We start from the raw sequence: 21495 nt of genomic DNA on the forward strand, positions 1-21495 counted from the left end.
CTATTCAACTAATTTGTCCCAGTTATGTATTCTGCTTATTCGGTAACTCCATTGATGGTTGTTGATCTCCAGGAGACGGCCAAAGGTTGCTAATGCATAATAAAATTTGCGGATTTTGAGATATTCCCTTATTGCAGAAACATCAGAATCTCTTAGGTCGGTCTTTTCTATTATTATTTCAATGGCTCTAATGAAGTAATCATCCATACCCAGGTTTAATAGACCTTCAGCTAGCGTACGGAAGGATGAGAACTCTGGTATGAATCCCTTATCAACCATCTCCAACATGAAAATCAAAAGCTTCATTAATAGGCCCTCCACCACAACAGAGCCCACGAAAAACAATCTTATATGTGAACGCATCAGGAGGCTCGCCAACTTCTGTGATCTCCCTAAAAAGACTCAGGGCATCTCTGATATTATTCCGTCTGAAGAGAGACTGGATTGCAGATTGTAAGCTTTTGGAGTAGGCCTCATCCCTTTTATCCGCATACCTCTGAATACCTTCAAAGCAACCTATGTCCTACCAGCCTTGCATAGACCGTTAATCAGAGTACCGTACTTCAAATCCATTTGCAGTCATAGTTTCTAAAATATCCGCAACCTTTTTTATGTCACCTTGCTTGCAGTAATGAGTTAGAATAGAATTGTAAGTGATATTGTTAGGTTGCAACCCTTCACTTATCATTTGATTAATAAGCTCAAAAGCATCATCAATCCTTTTGGCCTTGCACAAACCATCAATGGGAGTAATGAATGTGATTGCATTCCTCGAAATGCCTTGCAGATCCATTTGATCAAAGGGAAACTATTTTAACAGCTCGAGTGGATGTCCAACCGTTTATTGCATGTCATCTAAATGGTTATGAAAAAAATTGAAAAAATATGAATAAGATAGATCAATATGTAATGTATCAATCCACAAACATGCAAATTAAAATTCAACTTCTACAGATTGTAACAAAAATAACAAACAAAACTCAAATTACTATATATATATTTACAGTTAAATTTGTTATTTTTGTTACAACTTGTAGAAGTTGAATTTTAACTTGCATGTTTGTGGAGTGATATATTACATATTGATCTATCTTGCCAATCTTTTTGAAAATTTTCCGTAGCCATTTAGTTGACATGCAATAAACAGGTGGACGTCCACTCGAGCTATTAGAATCCATCCCCTTTGATCAAAAACTTCTTTCGCTTCTTCTATTCTCATTGTCTTGCATAACCCGTCAATTATAGTGTCATATGTAATTGTACTTTGAGGACAACCAGTAGACTCCATATCTTTTAACAAATCCAATGCTTTACCAAGCTTTTCCCAAGTGAGCAAATATTGTCAATCAAAGTATTGTATGTCACTTCATCCGGGTGCATCCACTACTCTTCATCTCTTCAAATAATCGAAGTGCAAGATGAGGATCTCCTACTTTGGAGTGCGTTAATCAGAATATTGAAAGTATAAACATCTGGAGAGACTCCCTTCACTGTAACCTAGCATGAAAGGTCCAAGGCTTCCTCAAGTCGATTCCATGTGCATAAGGCAGCAATGAGAGTGTTGAATGTGGTAACGTCAAGCAAGCAACCCTGATCCACCATCTGATTCAAAATTTCTTTCGCCTCTTCCAGCTGTCCATTTTTACAAAGGCAATTCACAACGATATTGTAGGTGAAAACATCAGGATGATGGCCCTCCTGAACCATCACATCCATGACTTTGAGAGCATGGCCGACATGATCATTTTGGCAGAGACCATTAACAAAAGTGTTATATGTCATCTGGTCAGGCTCAAACCCATCGGCAATCTCCAGCTACATATATCCAAGAGCATCCTTCACCCTTCCTAGCTTGCAGTACCCATTAATCAAAACATTAACCATCACCTTCGTCAGCGAGCACCCCATTTCCAACATCCTGGCTTTCACCCTCAGTGCAGCCTCGATGCTCCCCTCCTCAACAAATCCTTGCATCAGGGTGGTAAACGTCGTCTCGTCAGGCGCCACGCCTCTGCTAGACATTTCCTCGAGCATGAGAACTGCAGTCCTGACCTGATGTGCTCGGCATAACGCTTTCATCAGTGTGTTGAATGTGACAACATCAGGCTTGATCCCCCTAGCACCCATCTCCGAGTACACCAACTCAAGCAATTTCATCTCGCTCCCCTCCACAAGAACATTGAGAAGGTGGTTGTACACCACCGTGTCTGCCTGAATGCCAAACAGTGGGTCAAGCTGATTCAGGACCAGATCGACGGCATCGTCGAACAGCTGCTGTCGCGCGTAGCAATCCAGGAAGGAGTGGACTACGCCCAATTTCACCTGGTGCCCCTCCCGCCGCATCTCCGCGACAAGCACCTTCATGAGGTCGAGGGCGCCTGCGGCGCCGAGCTTGCGGATGATCTCCTCGTAGACCTCGGGGCCGGGCGCGAAGTCGTTCCACGCCAGCACCGCGTTGAGCATCCGGAGCACCGTGTCGGGGTCCGGCTGCTCTCGCAGGGCGGTGAGAAGCTGCTCTTGGTCGGCTGCCCGGAGAGGGCCGTGCCGGGCCTCGGCGCGGCGCCACCGAACCCGTAGCGGCAAAGGAGGCCCTACTCTGACATGGCACGGGCACGGCGGCTCCGCCCGAGGTGCTGAGCAAACGCGGTGCATTGGGGGTTCAGTTCAGCTAGCTGAAATTCCAGCAGAGTCTCATCACCAACAAACAAAAGGAAATCAATCCGAGTGCGGATGGATGAGCAGCAATCCCAATGTACGCCGCTCCAGTCGCCAGCGGCGGAGGAGGATACCGGCTAGGCGGCTATGATCGAGAGAGAAGGTATGAATGAGTGAATAGAATACCTTGAGTTGGAGTCTGGCCACTCCGATAGCCGCTGGAAGCCGTCGTGTGCAAGAGGGAGGAGGCGGGAAAAGGCCCGACGGCGAGGCGAGGGGAGGTGGCCGGCCTTTGGGTTGTGGGCCTTAGGCCCTGCGAGCAGCAGCAGCACTAAAGTGCATCGATAGGCCTTAGGCCCTAGGCCCTTAGCCCATCTTGCAAGCAGCAGCAGTAGCCAGCGTGAAGCACAGCAACAACAGGCAGCTAGCTTTAGGCTTTTTTTTTTCTTTTTGGGAATAATCACCGGAGAGGAGAGATTCCCCACCTAAATCTTCCATTATCCAAGGGAGAAAACAAAGTTTCAAGTTTACAGGGGGCGGTCATTGCCAGCGGCAAGCCATTACAGATGTTGAAAGATTATAGCATTAGAGAAGACAGAGTTCCAACTTTACACAACTATTCTATCCAACCGCTTCAACAGAGATTACAGTCGTCAAGACACCTCCACAAGAGATGTTGCAAGTAGGATTGCAGATTACGAAAGATCACTTCATGCCGGTGGTTCCATAAACTCTAGAGGCAGAGTAGATAGAAAGTTTTATAGTGGGCCACTGGAATAACCGGCGAGGGGGATAGCGATGCAAGATTCTGGACATGCTGGATATTAGGCTAAATCCCAACCGCTACCTAGAAACTGGCTGCGAAGGGGTAGTGAAAGCAGAAGTGACTCGTAGTTTCCACCTCTGAGGAGCAAATCACGCATAGGGCATATGGCACAATGTTATTGGAGTGCAGGTTTTTGCATGTCGGCAACCATTCCTTGGCGAGCAGCCAAGCAAAGAACTGAACCTTTGGCGAGCTAGCTTTAGGCTTTAGCTTTAGGTTGAGTTCTTTTCATCTACTAGTTAAGGGCACGATTTCTAAACTAGTAAATGGTGTGTTTTGTGCAAAAGTATTCTCTGTAGATGTTTGTTTTATTAAAAAAACAAATGAATCCATTTTATAAATTTATAATAATTAATATCCGATTAATCACGTGTTAATGACTTCGTCCCATTTCGCATGACGCAATAAGCTAAACCCTAAAATCTAGTTCGAACATAACCTTAGGGCCTGTTTGGGGGAGATTAAGATTCTGAGAAACAACTGCTAGGTAGCTAGTTTCTGAGAATGTAGAAAAGCTGGGTTTTTCATCTTTTGGCTTTTAGTTCATTTTCTGGATTCTACAGAAAAGCTGAGAACTCTGTAGATTCTACAACTATAGCTTCTCAGAATCTGAATCAAAAGTTGAATTGTTTGGGGGGAGTTTATGATTCTGCCTCCATAACAGACCCTTAGTCCCATCTCGGAAATTAGATGAGAGGATGAGTAGTGACAAGTAACATTGGCTATGATTTTTTTTTTTTAGAAGCGAGGGCAAAAAAAAAAACACAATGTATTGTAGTGTATGTGTAGTCCAATGAATTGAGTTGTGTGTTACAGTGTAAGTGTAGTCCAACAAGGCGTTGGACCTAAAAACGTTTTCGGGCATTGTGCGTTGAAATATTCAAGAACCAGCGCATGAATGATCTCAAGCTGATTCTGATGAAAATCTTTTATGGATAACGCTGAAGATTGCAATCTCTTTGATAACGATGATGATAATAATAGTATGTAACCTCCTCTGACGGACAAATATAATAAGTACCTAATGAATTATCTATAAATATGGTGATGTAGGATAGAAATTGTGCGTTCAGGTTCAGGAAATACATTGGATGTCATTGTCTGTTTGACATGAAGAAGTCTCTCTTTGTAACGATTAGTCAAGATTACTAGGTTGTAACTGACAAAAATAGACATCAATGGTAAGAATCGTATAGTCCATGTGCAAGTTGATAATTTATGTAAAGAGATAGAATTTGCAGTTTTATCAGGACTGACTGATAACCGACGAGTGCAAGGTGCCCATGTTTTCTCTAGATTGAAGTTAATGTTCTCTTTTACGATCAAATCAAGCGACCACAGTTATCTGCATTTACACACGCATTTGTTGGACTGTATTATGTGTATTGTCAGTACCAACTGACATACTAAAATCTTAGACAAATAGTAAAAAATGCAACGAGAGTCGTCAAGAAATGAGAGTTAAAGCTCAGCCAAACAATTTCAGCTCTACCTAAAATGAGAATAGAGCTGGTGGAGCTTTCTTATAAAATGAACTAGAGAGTTGAAGTTGGGTTTAGACAGCTTCACAACTTTATTTCAGATCCAACTCTTAAAACTAAATTTTGGAAGTTAGAGATCTAACAAACAAGTCCTGTGGGAAAATGAGAAGAGATGAAGCCATGTGGAATCGACAAATGGATGAGAAAGTTATATGATGTTTGTTCCTCTTTGCACGTCTGTGTACATACATCTCCCCTACAAACTTCCAAAACCACTCGCTGGATTCGATCGATCCGTTGCCTCAGGAAAAGCAGGTCGTTGTCGGCCAGTGCGAGTCAAACTTAGCTTCTTAATTTTCGAGGTTTGTCTGTCAGATCAAGCATTTCTTAATTAGGAGTAGTTAATCTGTCTAATTAGCTCAACAGTGAGTAAGTATGGCTTCCTCGCCACCTACCATCACCGGCACGGCCATGAGCACTAGCTGTAGCGGTGCCCTTCGCGCAGCCACCACCAAAGCGCTGCTACTCCTCGTCGTCGCCGTCTTCGTAGTCTCGCTCTCGCGTCCATTTCCGTGCGCGGCGGCGGCGCGCGACAGTCTACTCCGGGGCGCCTCCATCGCCGTCGAGGACCACGCCACCGACGTCCTGCTCTCCCCGGACGGCACCTTCGCCTGCGGCTTCTACGTCGTCTCGCCCACCGTCTTCACCTTCTCCGTCTGGTTCGCGCGCGCCGCCGACCGCGCCGTCGTCTGGTCCGCCAACCGCGGCCGCCCCGTCCACAGCAAGCGCTCCCGTCTCAAACTCAACGGCCGCCGCCGCGCGCTCGTCCTCACCGACTACGACGGCGAGGTGGTCTGGAACTCCACCGTCAGCGCCAACGCCACCGCCACCGCCACAGCTGCGCGCGCTCGGCTGCACGATTCCGGCAACCTCGCCGTCGAGGACGCGAGCGGGAACGTCCTATGGCAGAGCTTCGACCACCCCACCGACACACTACTGCCTACGCAGCGCATCGCCGCCGGCGAGGCGATGGTCTCGGCAGACAAGCTCCTCGCCGCGGGCTTCTACAGCTTCCGCTTCAGCGACTACGCCATGCTGTCGCTGGTGTACGACAACCATGAGATGTCCAGCATCTACTGGCCCAACCCCTACTACAGCTACTGGCAGAACAGTCGCAAGATCTACAACTTCACCCGGGAAGCTTTCTTCGACGCCTCTGGCCATTTCTCGTCCAGCGACAACGCCACCTTCGACGCCTCCGATCTGGCCAAGAATGTCGCCGTTAGGAGGAGGCTGACGCTGGACACAGATGGTAACCTCAGGCTGTACAGCCTTGACGAGGTCACCGGGACATGGTCGGTGTCGTGGATGGCGTTCAGCAACCCGTGCATCATCCACGGTGTGTGCGGCGCCAACGCCGTGTGCCTCTACTCGCCGGCGCCGGTGTGCGTCTGCGCGCCAGGGTACGGGCGCGCCGAACCGAGCGACTGGAGCAGAGGCTGCCGGCCGACGTTCAACTCCAGTGACGACGGCGGCCAGCCGCGGGCGATGAAGATGGTGCCGCTGCCGCACACCGACTTCTGGGGCTTCGACATCAACAGCAGCGAGAACCTGTCGCTGGACGAGTGCTCGACACGGTGCATGAGCGAGCCGTCGTGCGTGGTTTTCCAGTACAAGCAGGGCAAAGGTGAGTGCTACCCAAAAAGCCTCATGTTCAATGGCAGAACGTTCCCCGGCCTGCCTGGGACGGCCTATCTCAAGGTCCCGGCTGATCTTGACATGCTAGAAATACACATCCACCAATGGCAAGCAGACAGCGATGGTCACGGCATTGCCGCCATTCAGGAAGACATCGTCGGATGCGGTGGCATGAGCTCACCGGAGTTCTTGCTCAATGTCTCGAATGCGTCATCGAGCAAAAGTAATCAGGGCAAGTCGATATGGTTCTACTTCTACGGATTTCTGACTGCATTTTTTGTCATTGAAGTGTTTGTGATAGCATTCGGTTGCTGGCTCTTTTCCAACAAGGGAGTTTTTAAGCCATGTCAGGTTTCAGCACTAGATGAAGGGTACAGGATGGTTACCAACCATTTTCGCACATATAGCTACGCAGAGCTACAGAAGGGAACTAGAAAGTTTCAGAGTGAGATCGGCCGTGGTGGGTCAAGGTGCTACAAGATGTGAAGCAAAGTGAGGATGTGTTCCAGGCTGAGTTGAGTGTTATTGGTAGAATTTATCATATGAATCTTGTTAGAATGTGGGGTTTTTGCTTAGAAGGAATACATAGGATTTTAGTCTATGAATACATTGAGAATGGATCATTGGCCAAAGTACTATTTCAAGGGAGGAATTCCGGTATGTTTCTTGGATGGAAGCAAAGGTTCAACATTGTTCTAGGTGTTGCCAAGGGGCTAGCATATCTTCACAATGAGTGCCTTGAGTGGATCATCCATTGCGACATGAAGCCGGAGAACATACTATTAGATGAAGATATGGAGCCTAAGATCACTGACTTTGGCTTGTCCAAGTTGTTGAATAGAGACGGGTCTGGTCCTGACATGTCACGGATTCGGGGGACAAGAGGATATATGGCTCCTGAGTGGGTTTCTAGCCTTCCAATCACAGAGAAAGTTGATGTGTACAGTTACGGAGTGGTGCTTCTTGAACTGGTGAAAGGGATGAGGATTTTAGACTGGGTGTTGGATGGGAAAGAGGGACTAGAAGCCGACGTGAGAAGTGTGGTTAAGATGGTTGTCAGCAAACTTGAGAGCAACATGGAATCCTGGGTTGCGGATTTGATGGATGATCGGTTGCATGGTGAATTTAATCATTTGCAGGCTAGGCTACTAATGCAATTGGCCGTTTCATGCTTGGAAGAAGATAAAAACAAAAGGCCAACCATGAAGTACATAGTACAAATGCTCATTTCCGCTGAAGATGAAGCTCATGCCTTCACCTAATTCTGATGGTTCTAACACAAGTATTTGAGATTTAATATGAAGTTCACTCTTTATCTATTTCACCCTTTCTGTAAAAATTATGCAAATTCATTAGCACTCTACTTTATTAGTTGGAAGATTGTAAGAGAGTGCAGGTTCTTAAGGACAACTTGATAAACATCAGTATAGTACTGAAATTATGCTAGCAAATGATTAAAACTAAAAAAATGCAACTGAATATTTCTAAGTTAGATGAATATCTAAGCCAACTTTTCACAAATTATTTTCCCATCATACATAGAGAGGGGCTTACGGATTGAAATCCTTATTTTCATATCATGCAACAATCTATACTTTTATAGCATTTCTTTTGGATCTCCCTCTAGCCACAACCACAAGATAACCACTTTCAATATTGTAAATTGCTTGGTAATATTAAAATCACCATGCAACCTATTGTCCACACAGTAGTCAAGACAACTTACTTTGGATCATTCTATTTTTTTTAATAGAGACTTCACAACATCACTAGGGTTGAGTTCGGTTAAGTTCTAAACTCAACTTTCTCGTTTTCCACGTACATGCTTTTTAAACTTCTAAATAGTGTATTTTTTAAAAAAAAAATTATATATGAAAGTTGTTTTAAAAATCATATTAATATTTTTTAAAAAAAATAGTTAATACTTAATTAATCATGCGCTAATAAGTCACTTCATTTTTCATGCGCGAGGGATGAGTTCCCAACACCAAGAAAGAACTCAATCTAGGAATATTTTAATCCCCCTACTTTCCCAACTTCTACACTCTCTTTTTTCATGCGTGCACTTCCCAAATTGCTAGATGATGTGTTTTATTAAAAAAGTATATAGAAATATTGTTTTAAAAAAATCATACTAATCCATTTAAGTTTTAATTAGCTAATATTTAATCAATCACAAATAATCCACAGCTTGGTTCGGTGTGTCAGGTGGGACATCGTTAGCCCTACATGCTACTTACCAGGATCATGAGTTCTAATGGTCTATTGGTAGTTACTAGTGAGGAGGGAGGGGAAAATCAGATCAGCGGCACACCGTGTTGTAGATTCTGGAGGAGGCGAAGGCTATATGAGAGGGGTTCGATAGAAATAGGGGTTGGAGCAATGGGGAGGAAAAGGGATGGCAGCGGTGGAGGCGACACAGACAAGTAGGAGAGGCATCGGCGCTTCCGCGGCCGTCTTCGCCTCTTTCGAGAGGAAACGCGAGGAGTGCGAGGCGGCGTCAAGGACGGCTGGGTCGAGTGCGTCTAGGGTTTTTGTGTTTTCTATACTCGAGAGATCTGGACCGTCCAGTTTTGCTTCGTCGATCCTATGGCTCCGAAAGAGCAGCCGCGTGGGGCCACGCGGATGGCTAGATCGATCCTAGCACGAGATCGAACGGATCTTGGTAACTGAAACCGAAACACAATTAACCAGAAGTGTAGGGCATTTTTCCAAAAAAAACAATGAGGTGGCGTGCTACCTTTTCAGCAATCCTATGGTGTTTAGAGAGATTAATATAATAAAGAGTAAATTTTACGGAACTATACATACTTTGATTAAATTATCACAAAACTACATATTTAAGATGATATATCACAAAACTACAGATTTAGCAATAAATTTATCACAAAACTACATGTTTAAGGTTAAGTATTGCAAAACTACATATTTAATAATAAAATTATCATAAATCCATATGTTTAATAATAAAATTATCACAAATCCGTATGTTTAATGTCAATTTAATTATAAAACTTGGACGTTGATAACTCAAACATAACATCAGTGCTAAGGATTTGAACCCCATATATGTAGTTTTGTGATAATTTTCTTATTAAATTTATAGTTTTGCCATACTTAGTCTTAAACCTTTAGTTTTGTGATAAATTTAGTATTAAATATATAGTTTTATGATTTAAGTTTTGCGATTATTTGGTGAAAGTATATATAGTTTTGTGAAATTTACTCTATAATAAATGAGTATAAATTACTGTGTAGTAGCAGATTCAATAAATGAGAATAATCCAACTAGCATATCATATTTATATTAAATGAGAACATATCCAAGCAATCAATCAATAGTTTTAATAAATGAACATATCTTCCGGTTCTTAAAAAAGGATAAATAAATGCACATTATAAGTTATGTTAAGATATGTTGGAGATATTATAAGTTCAAGCATTAGCCATTAGATATCTTTTATAGTATATATTCAAAAACAAGTGAATAGTATGAAGTGTCCACAGGACTTCGCATGACCACTATATATTTTGTGCTGCATATGCTGCACATATATTGATCAACAAACACAAAAATATTAGCATCCACTACAAGAAGATGATTAGTGCTAAAGTTATAGGAGTGTTTTGCGTCCTTGCCTTTTTAGCCATCTCTTCTTCTCCAAGCCATTTACAAGCTGAAGGCTGTGAGAACGAGAAAAATATTGTGATGAATAAGGATGGATGCTATCACAATATTGAAAGACATATGGGTGACCAATTCCCAAAAAGACATTCACATTGCTGCCAAACAGTGGAGAGCGCAGATATCAATTGCATCTGTCGCACATTTACAGCAGCGGACAAGGCTAAAATTGCTTTGTCAAAGTGGGTTAACGTTGCAAAAGAATGTGGCAATCCGTTACACGCAGGGACTAACTGCGCAGGTTAGTTATTAATTCGTACTCCTACTAATTTAGCTGACTACATACAGTTATATCTGTTTTAATTTAACCTTATGATAAAGTTCTCCCTGTTCTGCAATAAATAAAATACTTATGTTTCTCTTTTTTTTTCTTTTTGCAGGTTACCGTGTTCCCCTGCTTCCGTAACCTAGTCAAGTTACCCTGGTCAATGGAAAAATAAACAATTAGAAATTTGGCGGCTGCATAATATGTCTTGTAAATTTCATGGTGCAAGTAATAAAAGGAGAGATGGTAGCTTTTGTTTCTGTTCATAATATCTCTTAACTCCCTTTTTTTAGTGATGAAAAGTTGAGAGCATATTGCACATACAAATAAACTAAAAATAATTACAACAGAACAAATATTACCCTTTTGTTTTTAAATCTGTAAATGTTCCTCCATAACATAGTAGACATGTATAAATCAGAAAGTAGCATCCAATCTATGGATGACAGTTGGGCCTAAGGATGTCATCAAAACATCAATGTGATTTCCATTTGGGATAAGCTTATTTTACCCCCTTCAACGCATCACGTTGTCTAAAATATACCTCCAACTTCAAAAATCAGCAATTTAACATCCTCTAATTATCAATGGTGGATACATTACACCCTTGGTGGTTTGTAGGCTGGTTTTGGTTTAGTAGCTCACCACGTGTAAAAAAGTAGTGGGCCCTACATGTCAGGGCCACCTCTCTACACGCACAAAACAGCTTGGGCTCCAGCGAAAGGGAGGGGAAGAAAAGAGATGAGATGCACCGGCGATGGCGAGGGGATCCAACGGCTGGAATCACCATTTAATCGATGGTCCACAAGATCCTCAATAGACCTTCGTTCATTGGGTTCCAATTTCTCAGATGCCGCCCTAACAACCATCCTAGTATCCATCTCATAATTCTTGATCGCATAGATCACCCATTCTGAAATCCTAATCACCTTTACTAACGGAAGGAGTATCACTCCATAACTATACACATTAATCTTCTTTGTAACCGTTAAGTTAGTAACCTACTCTGAAGCCATGTACCCTCTTGTCCCCCTGATCCGTGTCAAAATCGCATATGAACCATCTCTGTTCAGCAACTTGGACAACTCAAAATCGGTAATCTTAGGCTCCAAATCCTTATCCAACAATATGTTTTCAGGCTTCCTGTCACAATGAACAATCCATTCTGAACACTCGCTGTGAACACAAGTGTTCACGTTCACGCTCGATCGGATGCGTGTGTCCGCATCGAACACGTACGTATCAGTGAATGTATATGCTTTTCAGATTATTTGCTTCACACTTTAAAAAATACATTTTCTCGAAAACTTGTATTCCTCAGATCAATTTGTTTTAAGTTTTTTTTAAAAAAAAATTATTTATCAAAATATTTAACTTTTTCCTACAATCAAGTAGATAATATGTATTAACAATACTCTCAATTAATAATCTGTTTCAAACTTTGGTCTTAATGTTAGGCCACTAAAAACATAAAGAAAATATAGTAATAATCGATAAAAACAATAGATAATTACTAGTCGATCTATACACTCAAATGTTTGGCTACATAGATTGGATCACACTCGTGTCTGGATTAAATAATAGATGCATCCCAGACATGAAGATTGTTGGATTTAATCAATCATTTAGAAAACAAAAGGTTCTTTGATTACACAAATATATTTCATTAGTCCTAATCCTCAAAACTCTACACCCTCCCATTTGGAACTATCATTGACCATTATCACTCTTTATCTCTCTATACCATTCATCAATGTTCTCCTTATTTTGCAATTATTGCCTAATCGATCTCTCCTAGTCTCCACACCACATCCGTTCTCTCAGTCAAGCTCTTCTCCCCCTTCTCCAATCTCTCATCTCCTCTCTAGTCACACTATCGAATTTGACACCGCCCAAGCATCGAGTTTATTGTCCTACCAGTTGCCTTGCCCATAGCTTTGGTGACGCCATGTCATCCCTTTCTCACTACATTGCCTAGCCATGTACTAGTCATCTCTTGAGCCAAAGAAAATCCCACCACCCCACACCCCCACTCCCGCCCTTGCCCTTACCCTACCCTACCACATGCTCCCTGAGAAGCTAGGATAAATACTAAGGAAAAAATGATTATTTTTGCAAAATATTTTAATCAAATACTTAGCAAATCCCTTAAATTAAATAAATCTAAGTTCATGAAATATCGTTATCTAAAAATACGAGTTAGTTTATGGAAACTAAACTTGTCATAGAATACAAATAGCCACTATCAATCTCTAATACTTCTTGCAAGGGATCTAAGATTAAAACTACTTATCACATAACAATTAATTAACACATACATATTAACAATGCACTAGATGACACATAGCTTTAACCTTCAACCGAGATGAGTGCTTGCACAACTGAGTTCATGTTTGGCCGCTTGCTCCTATCTTCCTCCAAGCATGAAACGGCAATCTCAAGCATCAGCTTCACTTGTACATGGTTGAAATCGCCATTCAATCGATAGTCCACAAGATCCTCAATAGATCTTTCTTCATTGGATCCCATCATCTGACGTGTCGCCCTGACAACCATCCTAATATTCATCTCACATACCTTGATCCCATGGATCACCCATTCCGAAATCCTAATCCCCTTCACTAGCTCAAGGAGTATCACTCCATAACTATACACATCAACCTTCTCTGTAACTGGTAAGTTAGTAACCCACTCTGGAGCCATGTACCCTCTTGTCCCTCTAATCCTTGTTAAAATTGCATGTGAACCATCTCTGTTTAACAACTTAGACAACCCAAAATCCGTAATCTTAGGCTCCAAATCCTTATCCAACAAAATGTTCTCAGGCTTCATGTCACAATGAACAATCCATTCTGAGCACTCACTGTGAAGGTAAGCCAACCCTTTAGCCACACCCAGAGCAATCTTGAACCTTTGATTCCAATCAAGCACATCATCATCAAATCCATGATCAAACAATCTTTGTGCAAGTGATCCATTCTCTATGTATTCAGAGACCAGAATCCTGTGCTTGGCTTGAGAGCAGCAACCCCACATTCTGACAAGGTTCATGTGATAGATCCTTCCAATCACACTCAGCTCTGCTTGGAACTCCTCCTCACTCTGCCAGCTCACGTTCTTGAGCACCTTCACGGCCACCACCCTCTCGTCGTCGAGCACGCCCTTGTACACCACGCCGGAGCCGCCGCGGCCGATCACGCCGGTGAAGTTCGCCGTGGCTTTCTTGATGTCAACGTAGGTGAACCTCTGGAAATGGGTCGTGATCAGCTTGTAGCCTTCTTGATCAATGGCGTACACCCGTGAATGCCGGAACAATCCTTTGCTTGAGAAGAGCCAGCAGCCGAAACCGATGACGATGGCCTCGACGACGAGCAACGCTGACAAGAATCCGTACAGGTATGGCCACACCGGCTTACCGGCATCGTGAGATGACAATGAAGAAGAGACGTTGAGGAGAACCTTTCTGTTGCTGTCGCCGGTGGCGGCGGCGGCGCAGCCGGTGATGTCTTCTTGGATGGCGAGGCCGCCGCCGCCGCCGTCGCCGCCGCGCTGCCATTGGTGGACATGAAACTCCGGCACGTCGAAGTCGGCGGGGACCTTGATGTACACCGTGCCCGGCAAGCCGGGGAAGGTCTTGCCGTTGAAGAGGACGCTCTTGAGGTAGCACTCCATGTGCTCCTTGTACTGGAACACCACGCACGCGCAGTTGTCGAGGCACTTGTTGGCGCAGTCGCCGAGCGGCATGACCTCGCCGTCGTTGAGGTCGTAGCCCCAGAAGTCGCTGTGCGGCAGCGCCACCAGCTTCGCCGGCCGGCCGCACTCGATCCGGAACGTCGGCCTGCACCCCCTGCTCCAGTCGCTCGCGTCGACGCGCTCGTGCCCCGGCGCGCAGACGCACACCGGCGCCGGCGAGTAGAGGCACACGGCGTTGGCGCCGCACACGCCGTGGATGTTGCACGGGTTGCCGAACGCCATCCACGACACCGACCACGCTCCCGTCGCGCCGTCCAGGCTGTACGCCCTGAGGTTGCCGTCCGTGTCCAGCGTCAGCCGCCTCCTGACGCCGGCGGCGCCGAGGTCGGCGGCCTCGAAGGTGGTGCCGTCGCTGGAGAGGAACTGCCCGAGCGCGTCCATGGCGGCCTCGCGGGAGAAGTTGTAGATCTTGCGGTTGTTCTGCCAGTAGCTGAAGTAGGGGTTGGGCCAGTAGATGCTGGAGAAGTTGCCGTTGTCGTAGAAGAGGGAGAGCATGGCGTAGTCGCTGAACCCGAGGCTGTAGTAGCCGGCGGAGAGCAGCCGGTCGCGCGACACCAGCCGCGTCGCCGCCGTCAGCCGCTGCGTCGGGAGCAGCGTGTCGGTGGGGAAGTCGAAGCTCTGCCACAGCGTCTTGCCGCCGGCGTCCTCGACCACCAGGTTGCCGGAGTCGTGGAGCCGGACGCGGGCGCCGCCGCTGCCACCGGCGGCGGGGGTGGAGGAGTTCCAGACCACCTCGCCGCCGTAGTCGGTGAGGACGAGCGCGCCGTGGCGCGCGTCGAGCGTGACGCGCGCGCCCTTGCTGTGCACGGGGCGCGCCCGCGCCGCGGTCCAGACAACGGCGCGGTCGGCGGCGCGCGCGAACCAGACGGAGAAGGTGAAGACGGTGGGCGACGCGTCGTAGAAGCCGGCGGCGAACGTGCCGTCCGGCGAGCGGAGGACGTCGGTGGCGTGGTCCTCGACGGCGATCGAGGCGCCCCGGGCGAGCCACTCACGCGCCGCGTCGACGCGCCGTGGACATGGACGCGACGACGAGCTTAGCGTGATGATCACAAGCAATGCGAAGGTTGCAAGGCGAGAGCTCATCATGGCATATCAATCAGGATGTTGATTCTGACAGGACTGAGATTAGGATGTTGATTTGGACTGTATAGTGATTACGGTTAATTTTTTTGTCACACAAGTCAAGAGTTTTGTGCGTTCCGTCGCCTGGGCACCAGTGACTACCACTAATTAAGATAGTAATATGGTAATAAACTAGTGTTAGTGAAAGCGATTTGACTTAGATCTGAGTATTGTACTCCCTCCGTTTCGAAATGTTTGACACCGTTGACTTTTTAGCACATATTTGACCGTTCGTCTTATTCAAAAACTGTTGTGAAATATGTAAAATTATATGCCTACATAAAAATATATTTAACAATGAATCAAATGATAGAAAAAAAATTAATAATTACTTAAATTTTTTGAATAAGACGAGCGGTTAAACATGTGCTAAAAAGTCAACGACGTCAAACATTTCGAAACATAGCGAGTATATGCATAACGAGGTGTACATGCACGTTGCGTCCAATGGAGTTTGTGTGCATCTGAACTCTGAAATTCTAAACTTCTGCTTAAAGAAAGCTGGGTGAGAAGATAGTAGTAGCTTTTTAGTTCGGTTCACAGCAGTAATTGGGACTACGATTGGTTAATAGCAGCAATGTTTGTATCATACCAGCAGCTGTGCAGCATCAAATGCAGGATGAGCTGAGCAGACAGGAAAGGTTTTGACTGTCAGTTAATGTTGGATGATTTTTTAGTCAACACTTGGTTTGATGATCTGTACCGTTGACTTTGTAAACAAATGTTCTATATTCTACTGTATGATAAGGCTGAGGTGCTTTGCGGAGAAGCATTAATCAGCCGTCAGCGAATGGAGAAGTTCCATGTAGTTTTAGGATTGGGACACCTCACAGATTTTCAACGAGTCAATGCATCATCAGTCAGGACAAACACAGACATAATGAAAAATTGATGGAGTTAATCAACAATATTGTAATGCTAGCCACCTCAAGAATCTCAGTTATCTAAAAATAATTACATAACTGCGAAATGGCTATGAGTAATAACATTCAAACAATAGCCACACAACCTATTCTCTATAGGGTGGATTTGATACAATGTCTGATCTCTATTGGATCTGATACAACTTCTGAACTATCTGATACAACCCCCTTACTCATTGGGTTGTCACACTCTTTGTCAGATTCCTTGGTTGATCAACATCAAATCCTCGAAGACCTGTCAGATGGTATAGTCTTTGATTTGGGATGTTGGGGAGAAAGGGGAGGAGGAGGCCACTACTGGTAGTGGTAAGAGTTGAGCTCAACTGTGCCGGGAGAAATTTACAATATACCACTCAATAGAGGTGGCTTTAACGAATGTCATTCTTTAGGATGTTCTTATAAAAATACCACTCAATAAAGACTCTTTCTTAATGAAATGCCACTTTGAACTGTTTTAAGGCTTTTAATTGCAAATGACGCGCGAAATGACAAAAATACCCCTGTGTCCTTTCCCCGGTGGCAGTGATGACTCCTTCCCGGCGTTTAGCGCTGCAGTGGGGAGCGGGGCAGGGAAAAGGCGGATGGGGCGGCGGCCCCTAGCGCGGCCGAGAGAAAGTCAGCCGCGCGTGGACGGGCGACGGTAGCGCGGCCGGCCGGGGGCGCACAGATGGGGCGGCGTCGGCCCCTAGCTCCTCTCGGCCGCGCGTAGATGGGCGACGGCAGTGGCGGCAGTGGAGGCGTCGGCCCCTTGCGTGCCAAGAAGAAGTCGCGAGAAAGAGAGGAGACGCATTCTCCAAATCTAAACGATCCTAAGGGTATTTCGGTCATTTCGCGAGCGTAGTTTAGGAAAAATATAAACAAATAAAAATGTCTCAAAACAGCCTAAAGTAGCATTTTATTAAGAAACAGTCTCTATTAAGTAGCATTTTTATAAGGACATCCTATAGAGCGGCATTCTGTTAAAGCCACCTCTATTAAGTGGCATATCTATTATATTATTAAAACAGTCTTGAAAGAAGGCATCACGTTCGCTGTGGAGGCTAGAAATTCTCACATTAATCGGAGAAAAAGGAAAAAATCTACACGTGGGTCCAAATTATAACGGTTGAGATTTAATACAAATCTGTATAGAAATTTTGATTTGGAACCTTTACAATTCAAAATATGAAACAAGCACGTGTTCATGTTGGCCGGAAACAGTCATGGTACATTAGTTTTCCTTTCCTAACTGAAGCATGAAAAGGAACAACAATATATAGGAAAAAGAACAAACAATAGGTAGGCAAAATTTCAAATAGTTCCGATTCCCATCGTGACTTGACTCCCATGGCTATGTCCGATTCCCATTGTTACTGTGTAAGACCCAAAAAAATACTAGGCAATAACAAAATAATCACCCCTTCTAGAAGTGCAATCGGTAAAACAACGTAACGATATGATGGTCTTGACTATAGAAAAATATTATATGTAGCTCTGCATTTTTTTATAGGATATAGGCTGAATTGTCCTAATCACCTAGCTTCAAGATGAACATCGATCCTAATGAGTGGCCCACAACCAGCGTGCCGCCACCACATCGGTATCGAATTATTATACAAAGAAATCCTCCATAAAACTCAGCTAAAATATAACCAAATTTAAGAGCATCGAAGATACAGAGAATATTGAAAAAACTGGTCACTTCCAATACATATTAAAATTATGGACTTAAGACTTAAATTTTAGGCCTATACACCAAGTTGAGTGCATTTGAAATAAAAAAATAAAATAAATTTTGATAATAAATAATTATAAGAGTTCGAGTAGAAACAATAAATAATAAAAATATAAGAATGAAATATATAGATTTTTTTAAAAAAATAGTCCATCTACAACACAACGATGATAAATGAGAATAAAGAGGGAAGAGACAACAAGCCCAATGAACCTTAAATAGAATCCCAATGACGATTAGAAGAGGGACGACGGGCATGCCGTTAAGCAGCATGATGACACGGTCATGGTGTTTGGCGGGAGTTTTAGAAATTAAAAAAAATAAACTCTAATGATAATTTTATTCGGCTTTTTAAAGTCCGAATTGCAATAAAGACGGGAGGCAGTGGGCTGGGTGTAGAGGAGTACAGTGATGCCATTTGATGAGACTTTTAGAAATTATAAAAACGAAACCAATGAGACAATGAACTCTAAAATTATTATTAAATTTCTCCACCTGGATCTGCATCTGCACTTGTTCTTCATGTTGTTGTGCGAAGGAAGACGGAGACTAATTCCAGGCTCAATCGTATCGGCATCAGCCTTAGGTAATGGGCCTAATAACGTAATTCCAGGCCCAACAGTAAGCAATGCAGTTCGGTCATGGGCTCTTGCTCCTCCTATGCGTATCACCGTGCCTGGATTAGGACCGCGCTATAAAATTTAAAAATCGAGGGGTTTTTTTCGCAAAACGACGCGCTCTAACAACCCTCCCCGCAAGTCCGCAACCCTAGCCACCGCCGCCAGTCCCCTCCTCCCCCGCGCTCTCCCTCTCCCCCTCACGCCGTCGCGTCGCTGTCCCCGACACCTCCGCCTCCGCCTCCCGCTCCCGCCGCCGCAGGTCCGCCGTTCGCCGCCTCCGTTGCCGACCGCCACCGCCCCGCGCCGCCTTCCCCGCCTCAGCCTCCGCCTCCGCCTCCGCCTCCGCCTCCGCGCATCGCAACGCAACCTCAGGCGCAGAGGCGGCGACTTGACTCCCCCCTCCCCGCCCTCTCGCTCTAGGGTTTCCTCCCCTCCCCGTCGTCAGCCGCCACCCCACCCCCTCCCCCGCCGGGCTTCGCCATGTACGGTCACCGCGGGTAAGCCAACCCCCTCCTCCTCTTCCTTTCTCTCTTATTCCTGATTCATCTCCGCAATTCCATCCCGCCGATTCATCCATTACTTTCTTTTTTTTTCCCTACAATACTTGCTTGCTTACGCGATCTCATCAATTTCTCGATTCTATTAGGGATAATTTCTAAGTAGTTCACTTTGCTTTCCTACCATGATATGATATGATATCTTCTGCCTAGGATTTAGGATACATGTACAGCTTCCCCCTTACAAAACCAAACCCCTCTCCCCCAATAAATAAATAAATAAATAAATCGGAGGCAGTAATACATCCAAATTGATGTTTCATCAACTGCACCAGCATCCCAACTGTGGTTTGTAACATTCTTTTCTACTCATATGTGTTATCCAGTAGTTTGAGTATTTCTTCTATTCACATGCTGCCAACATTTAATTAGTTTTTGTTTATGTCCACTAATGCGTTCGCATTTCGACTCCATTACCTTTTTAAGCCTTCAAGTCCTGTTTAGATTACTAGTATTTCTTATCTGTGCAGTTATCTTTATGTTTGGGTTATTTTATATGAAATGGGGATTGAGAGATGAGGGGATCGTCTCCTTTTTTTTTTCTTTTCTCTTTTTGGGACTCTGGATTATCTGAAGGGCAATGATGGGAGGCGGGGGGGTTTCGGATGGGTACGAGGGATCAAAGAGGCCACGAATGATCGAATCCAATCCATACTTCGCAGTGACCGCAGGCAGTCCCTTGGATGTCTCAAAGAGGGCCAGGATGATGGAACCAGCCCCTCCCTATTTCGGAGCCATGGGCAGCAGCGCTGCTGGTGGCACCAGTGCCTTCTACCAGCCCTACGGCGCCAACTTACCTGGTGCAGGGGCTAACAGTGCCATCCAGAACTTTCCAGGGGTCCGTCTACGAGGGCTCCCCTTTGACTGCGACGATCTTGACATCTTCAAGTTCTTTGTTGGGCTGGACATAGTGGACTGCCTCTTGGTTCACAAGAATGGCCGCTTCACCGGCGAGGCTTTTGTCGTATTCCCATCAGCCATGCAAGCAGAGTTTGCACTGCACCGCAACCGGCAGAACATGGGCAGGAGGTATGTTGAGGTGTTCAGATGCAAGAAGCAAGAGTACTACAGCGCAATAGCTGCTGAGGTGAACCAGGGCGGCTTCTTCGACTCGGAGTACCGTCACTCCCCACCTCCACGGCCCAAGAAACCAGCTGAAGACAAGAGCAGCATGGAATATACTGAGGTGCTCAAGCTCCGTGGCCTGCCCTACTCTGCTACCACTGAAGACATCATCAAGTTCTTTGTGGAGTATGAGCTGACGGAGGAAAATGTGCACATCGCGTACCGTCCAGATGGTAAGGCCACTGGAGAAGCCTTTGTGGAGTTCCCAACAGCAGAGGTTGCAAAGACAGCCATGTGCAAGGACAAGATGACCATTGGGACAAGGTACGTGGAGCTGTTCCCATCAACCCCAGAGGAGGCCAGCAGGGCGAAATCGCGAGCCAGGCAATGAATTATTTGATCCAGTCATCTACTTTGCCCTGGCCTTGAGCAGCTGTGTTCCAGTTTAGCTTTCGCTTTGCATCCTTAAACTGTATCCCTCGCCTTTAGGTTTGTGTGCGTGTGTTTTAGTATGCATCATGTTGCTACCCTGCCACAACCCGTTGGTGTGGTGACTTTATAAGAACCCGAATTGCAATTTTAAAAGAAGTGGTGTATTATGAGATGCCTGCACTTGTAACAGCAGTTGCGCCTGGTTGGATGCATTTTGTATGGCAATGACATGATCATTGTTTTCCTTCTTAGTTTGCCACAGATGTTCTACTGTATCCCCTTCTTTTTGGTGAAGCAGGGGATGAAGCTCGCACTTTCTCTGTTCCAAAAGTTGGTTGTTGTTAATTAATATGAATATGCATAAACATAACGAGGTGTACATGCACGTTGCGGCCCATGGATTCTGTGTGCATCTGAACTCTGAAACTCTTAAGCTTCAGCTTAAAGAAAGCTGGGTGAGAAGATAGTAGCTTTTTAATTCTGTTCACAACACTAATTGGGACTACGATTTGTTAATAGCAGCAATGTTTGTATCATACCAGCAGAGCTGAGCAGACAGGAAAGGTTTTGATTGTCAGTTGATGTTGGATGATTTCTTAATCAACAATTGGTTTGATGATATGTACCGTTGACTTTGTAAACAAATTATCTATATTCTCATGTATGATAAGACAAGCATTAATCAGCCATCAATCAGCC

The 21495-nt window shown here is 44.9% G+C and overlaps 2 protein-coding genes and 2 pseudogenes across 4 annotated transcripts; 2 read left to right on the forward strand and 2 right to left on the reverse strand.

Annotated features, from left to right (window-relative positions):
• Positions 1 to 3174, reverse strand: LOC4349691 (pentatricopeptide repeat-containing protein At3g53700, chloroplastic-like; annotated as a pseudogene).
• A 2190-nt stretch (positions 3175 to 5364) lies between these two features.
• On the forward strand, positions 5365 to 8106 carry LOC4349692 (putative receptor protein kinase ZmPK1; annotated as a pseudogene). Its single transcript, XR_001541159.3, has one exon. The product of XR_001541159.3 is annotated as a putative receptor protein kinase ZmPK1 (transcript).
• Positions 8107 to 12738: 4632 nt separating this feature from the next.
• On the reverse strand, positions 12739 to 15458 carry LOC9269600 (putative receptor protein kinase ZmPK1). Its single transcript, XM_015760608.3, has one exon. It carries the CDS (start codon positions 15447 to 15449, stop codon positions 12960 to 12962), a length of 2490 nt encoding a protein of 829 aa, XP_015616094.1. The 5' UTR covers positions 15450 to 15458; the 3' UTR covers positions 12739 to 12959.
• A 3388-nt stretch (positions 15459 to 18846) lies between these two features.
• LOC4349693 (uncharacterized) lies at positions 18847 to 20968 on the forward strand. 2 transcript variants are annotated; one of them, XM_015761698.3, is made up of 2 exons: positions 18847 to 19239; positions 19876 to 20968. In XM_015761698.3, the coding sequence occupies exons 1-2, from the start codon at positions 19223 to 19225 to the stop codon at positions 20753 to 20755; spliced, it is 897 nt and encodes a 298-aa protein (XP_015617184.1). In that variant the 5' UTR covers positions 18847 to 19222; the 3' UTR covers positions 20756 to 20968. The 2 variants fall into 2 exon arrangements, with proteins under 2 accessions (XP_015617184.1, XP_015617185.1); XM_015761699.3 differs by having other exon boundaries at positions 19962 to 20968.
• The last annotated feature ends 527 nt before the right edge of the window (positions 20969 to 21495 follow it).

Source organism: Oryza sativa, chromosome 11 (assembly GCF_034140825.1).
Source record: "Oryza sativa Japonica Group chromosome 11, ASM3414082v1".
Lineage (NCBI taxonomy): Eukaryota > Viridiplantae > Streptophyta > Magnoliopsida > Poales > Poaceae > Oryza > Oryza sativa.

Excerpts from the sequence above, each read along its gene's own strand:
- LOC9269600 (XM_015760608.3), bottom strand. The coding sequence starts at position 15,449 with ATGATGAGCTCTCGCCTTGCAACCTTCGCATTGCTTGTGATCATCACG.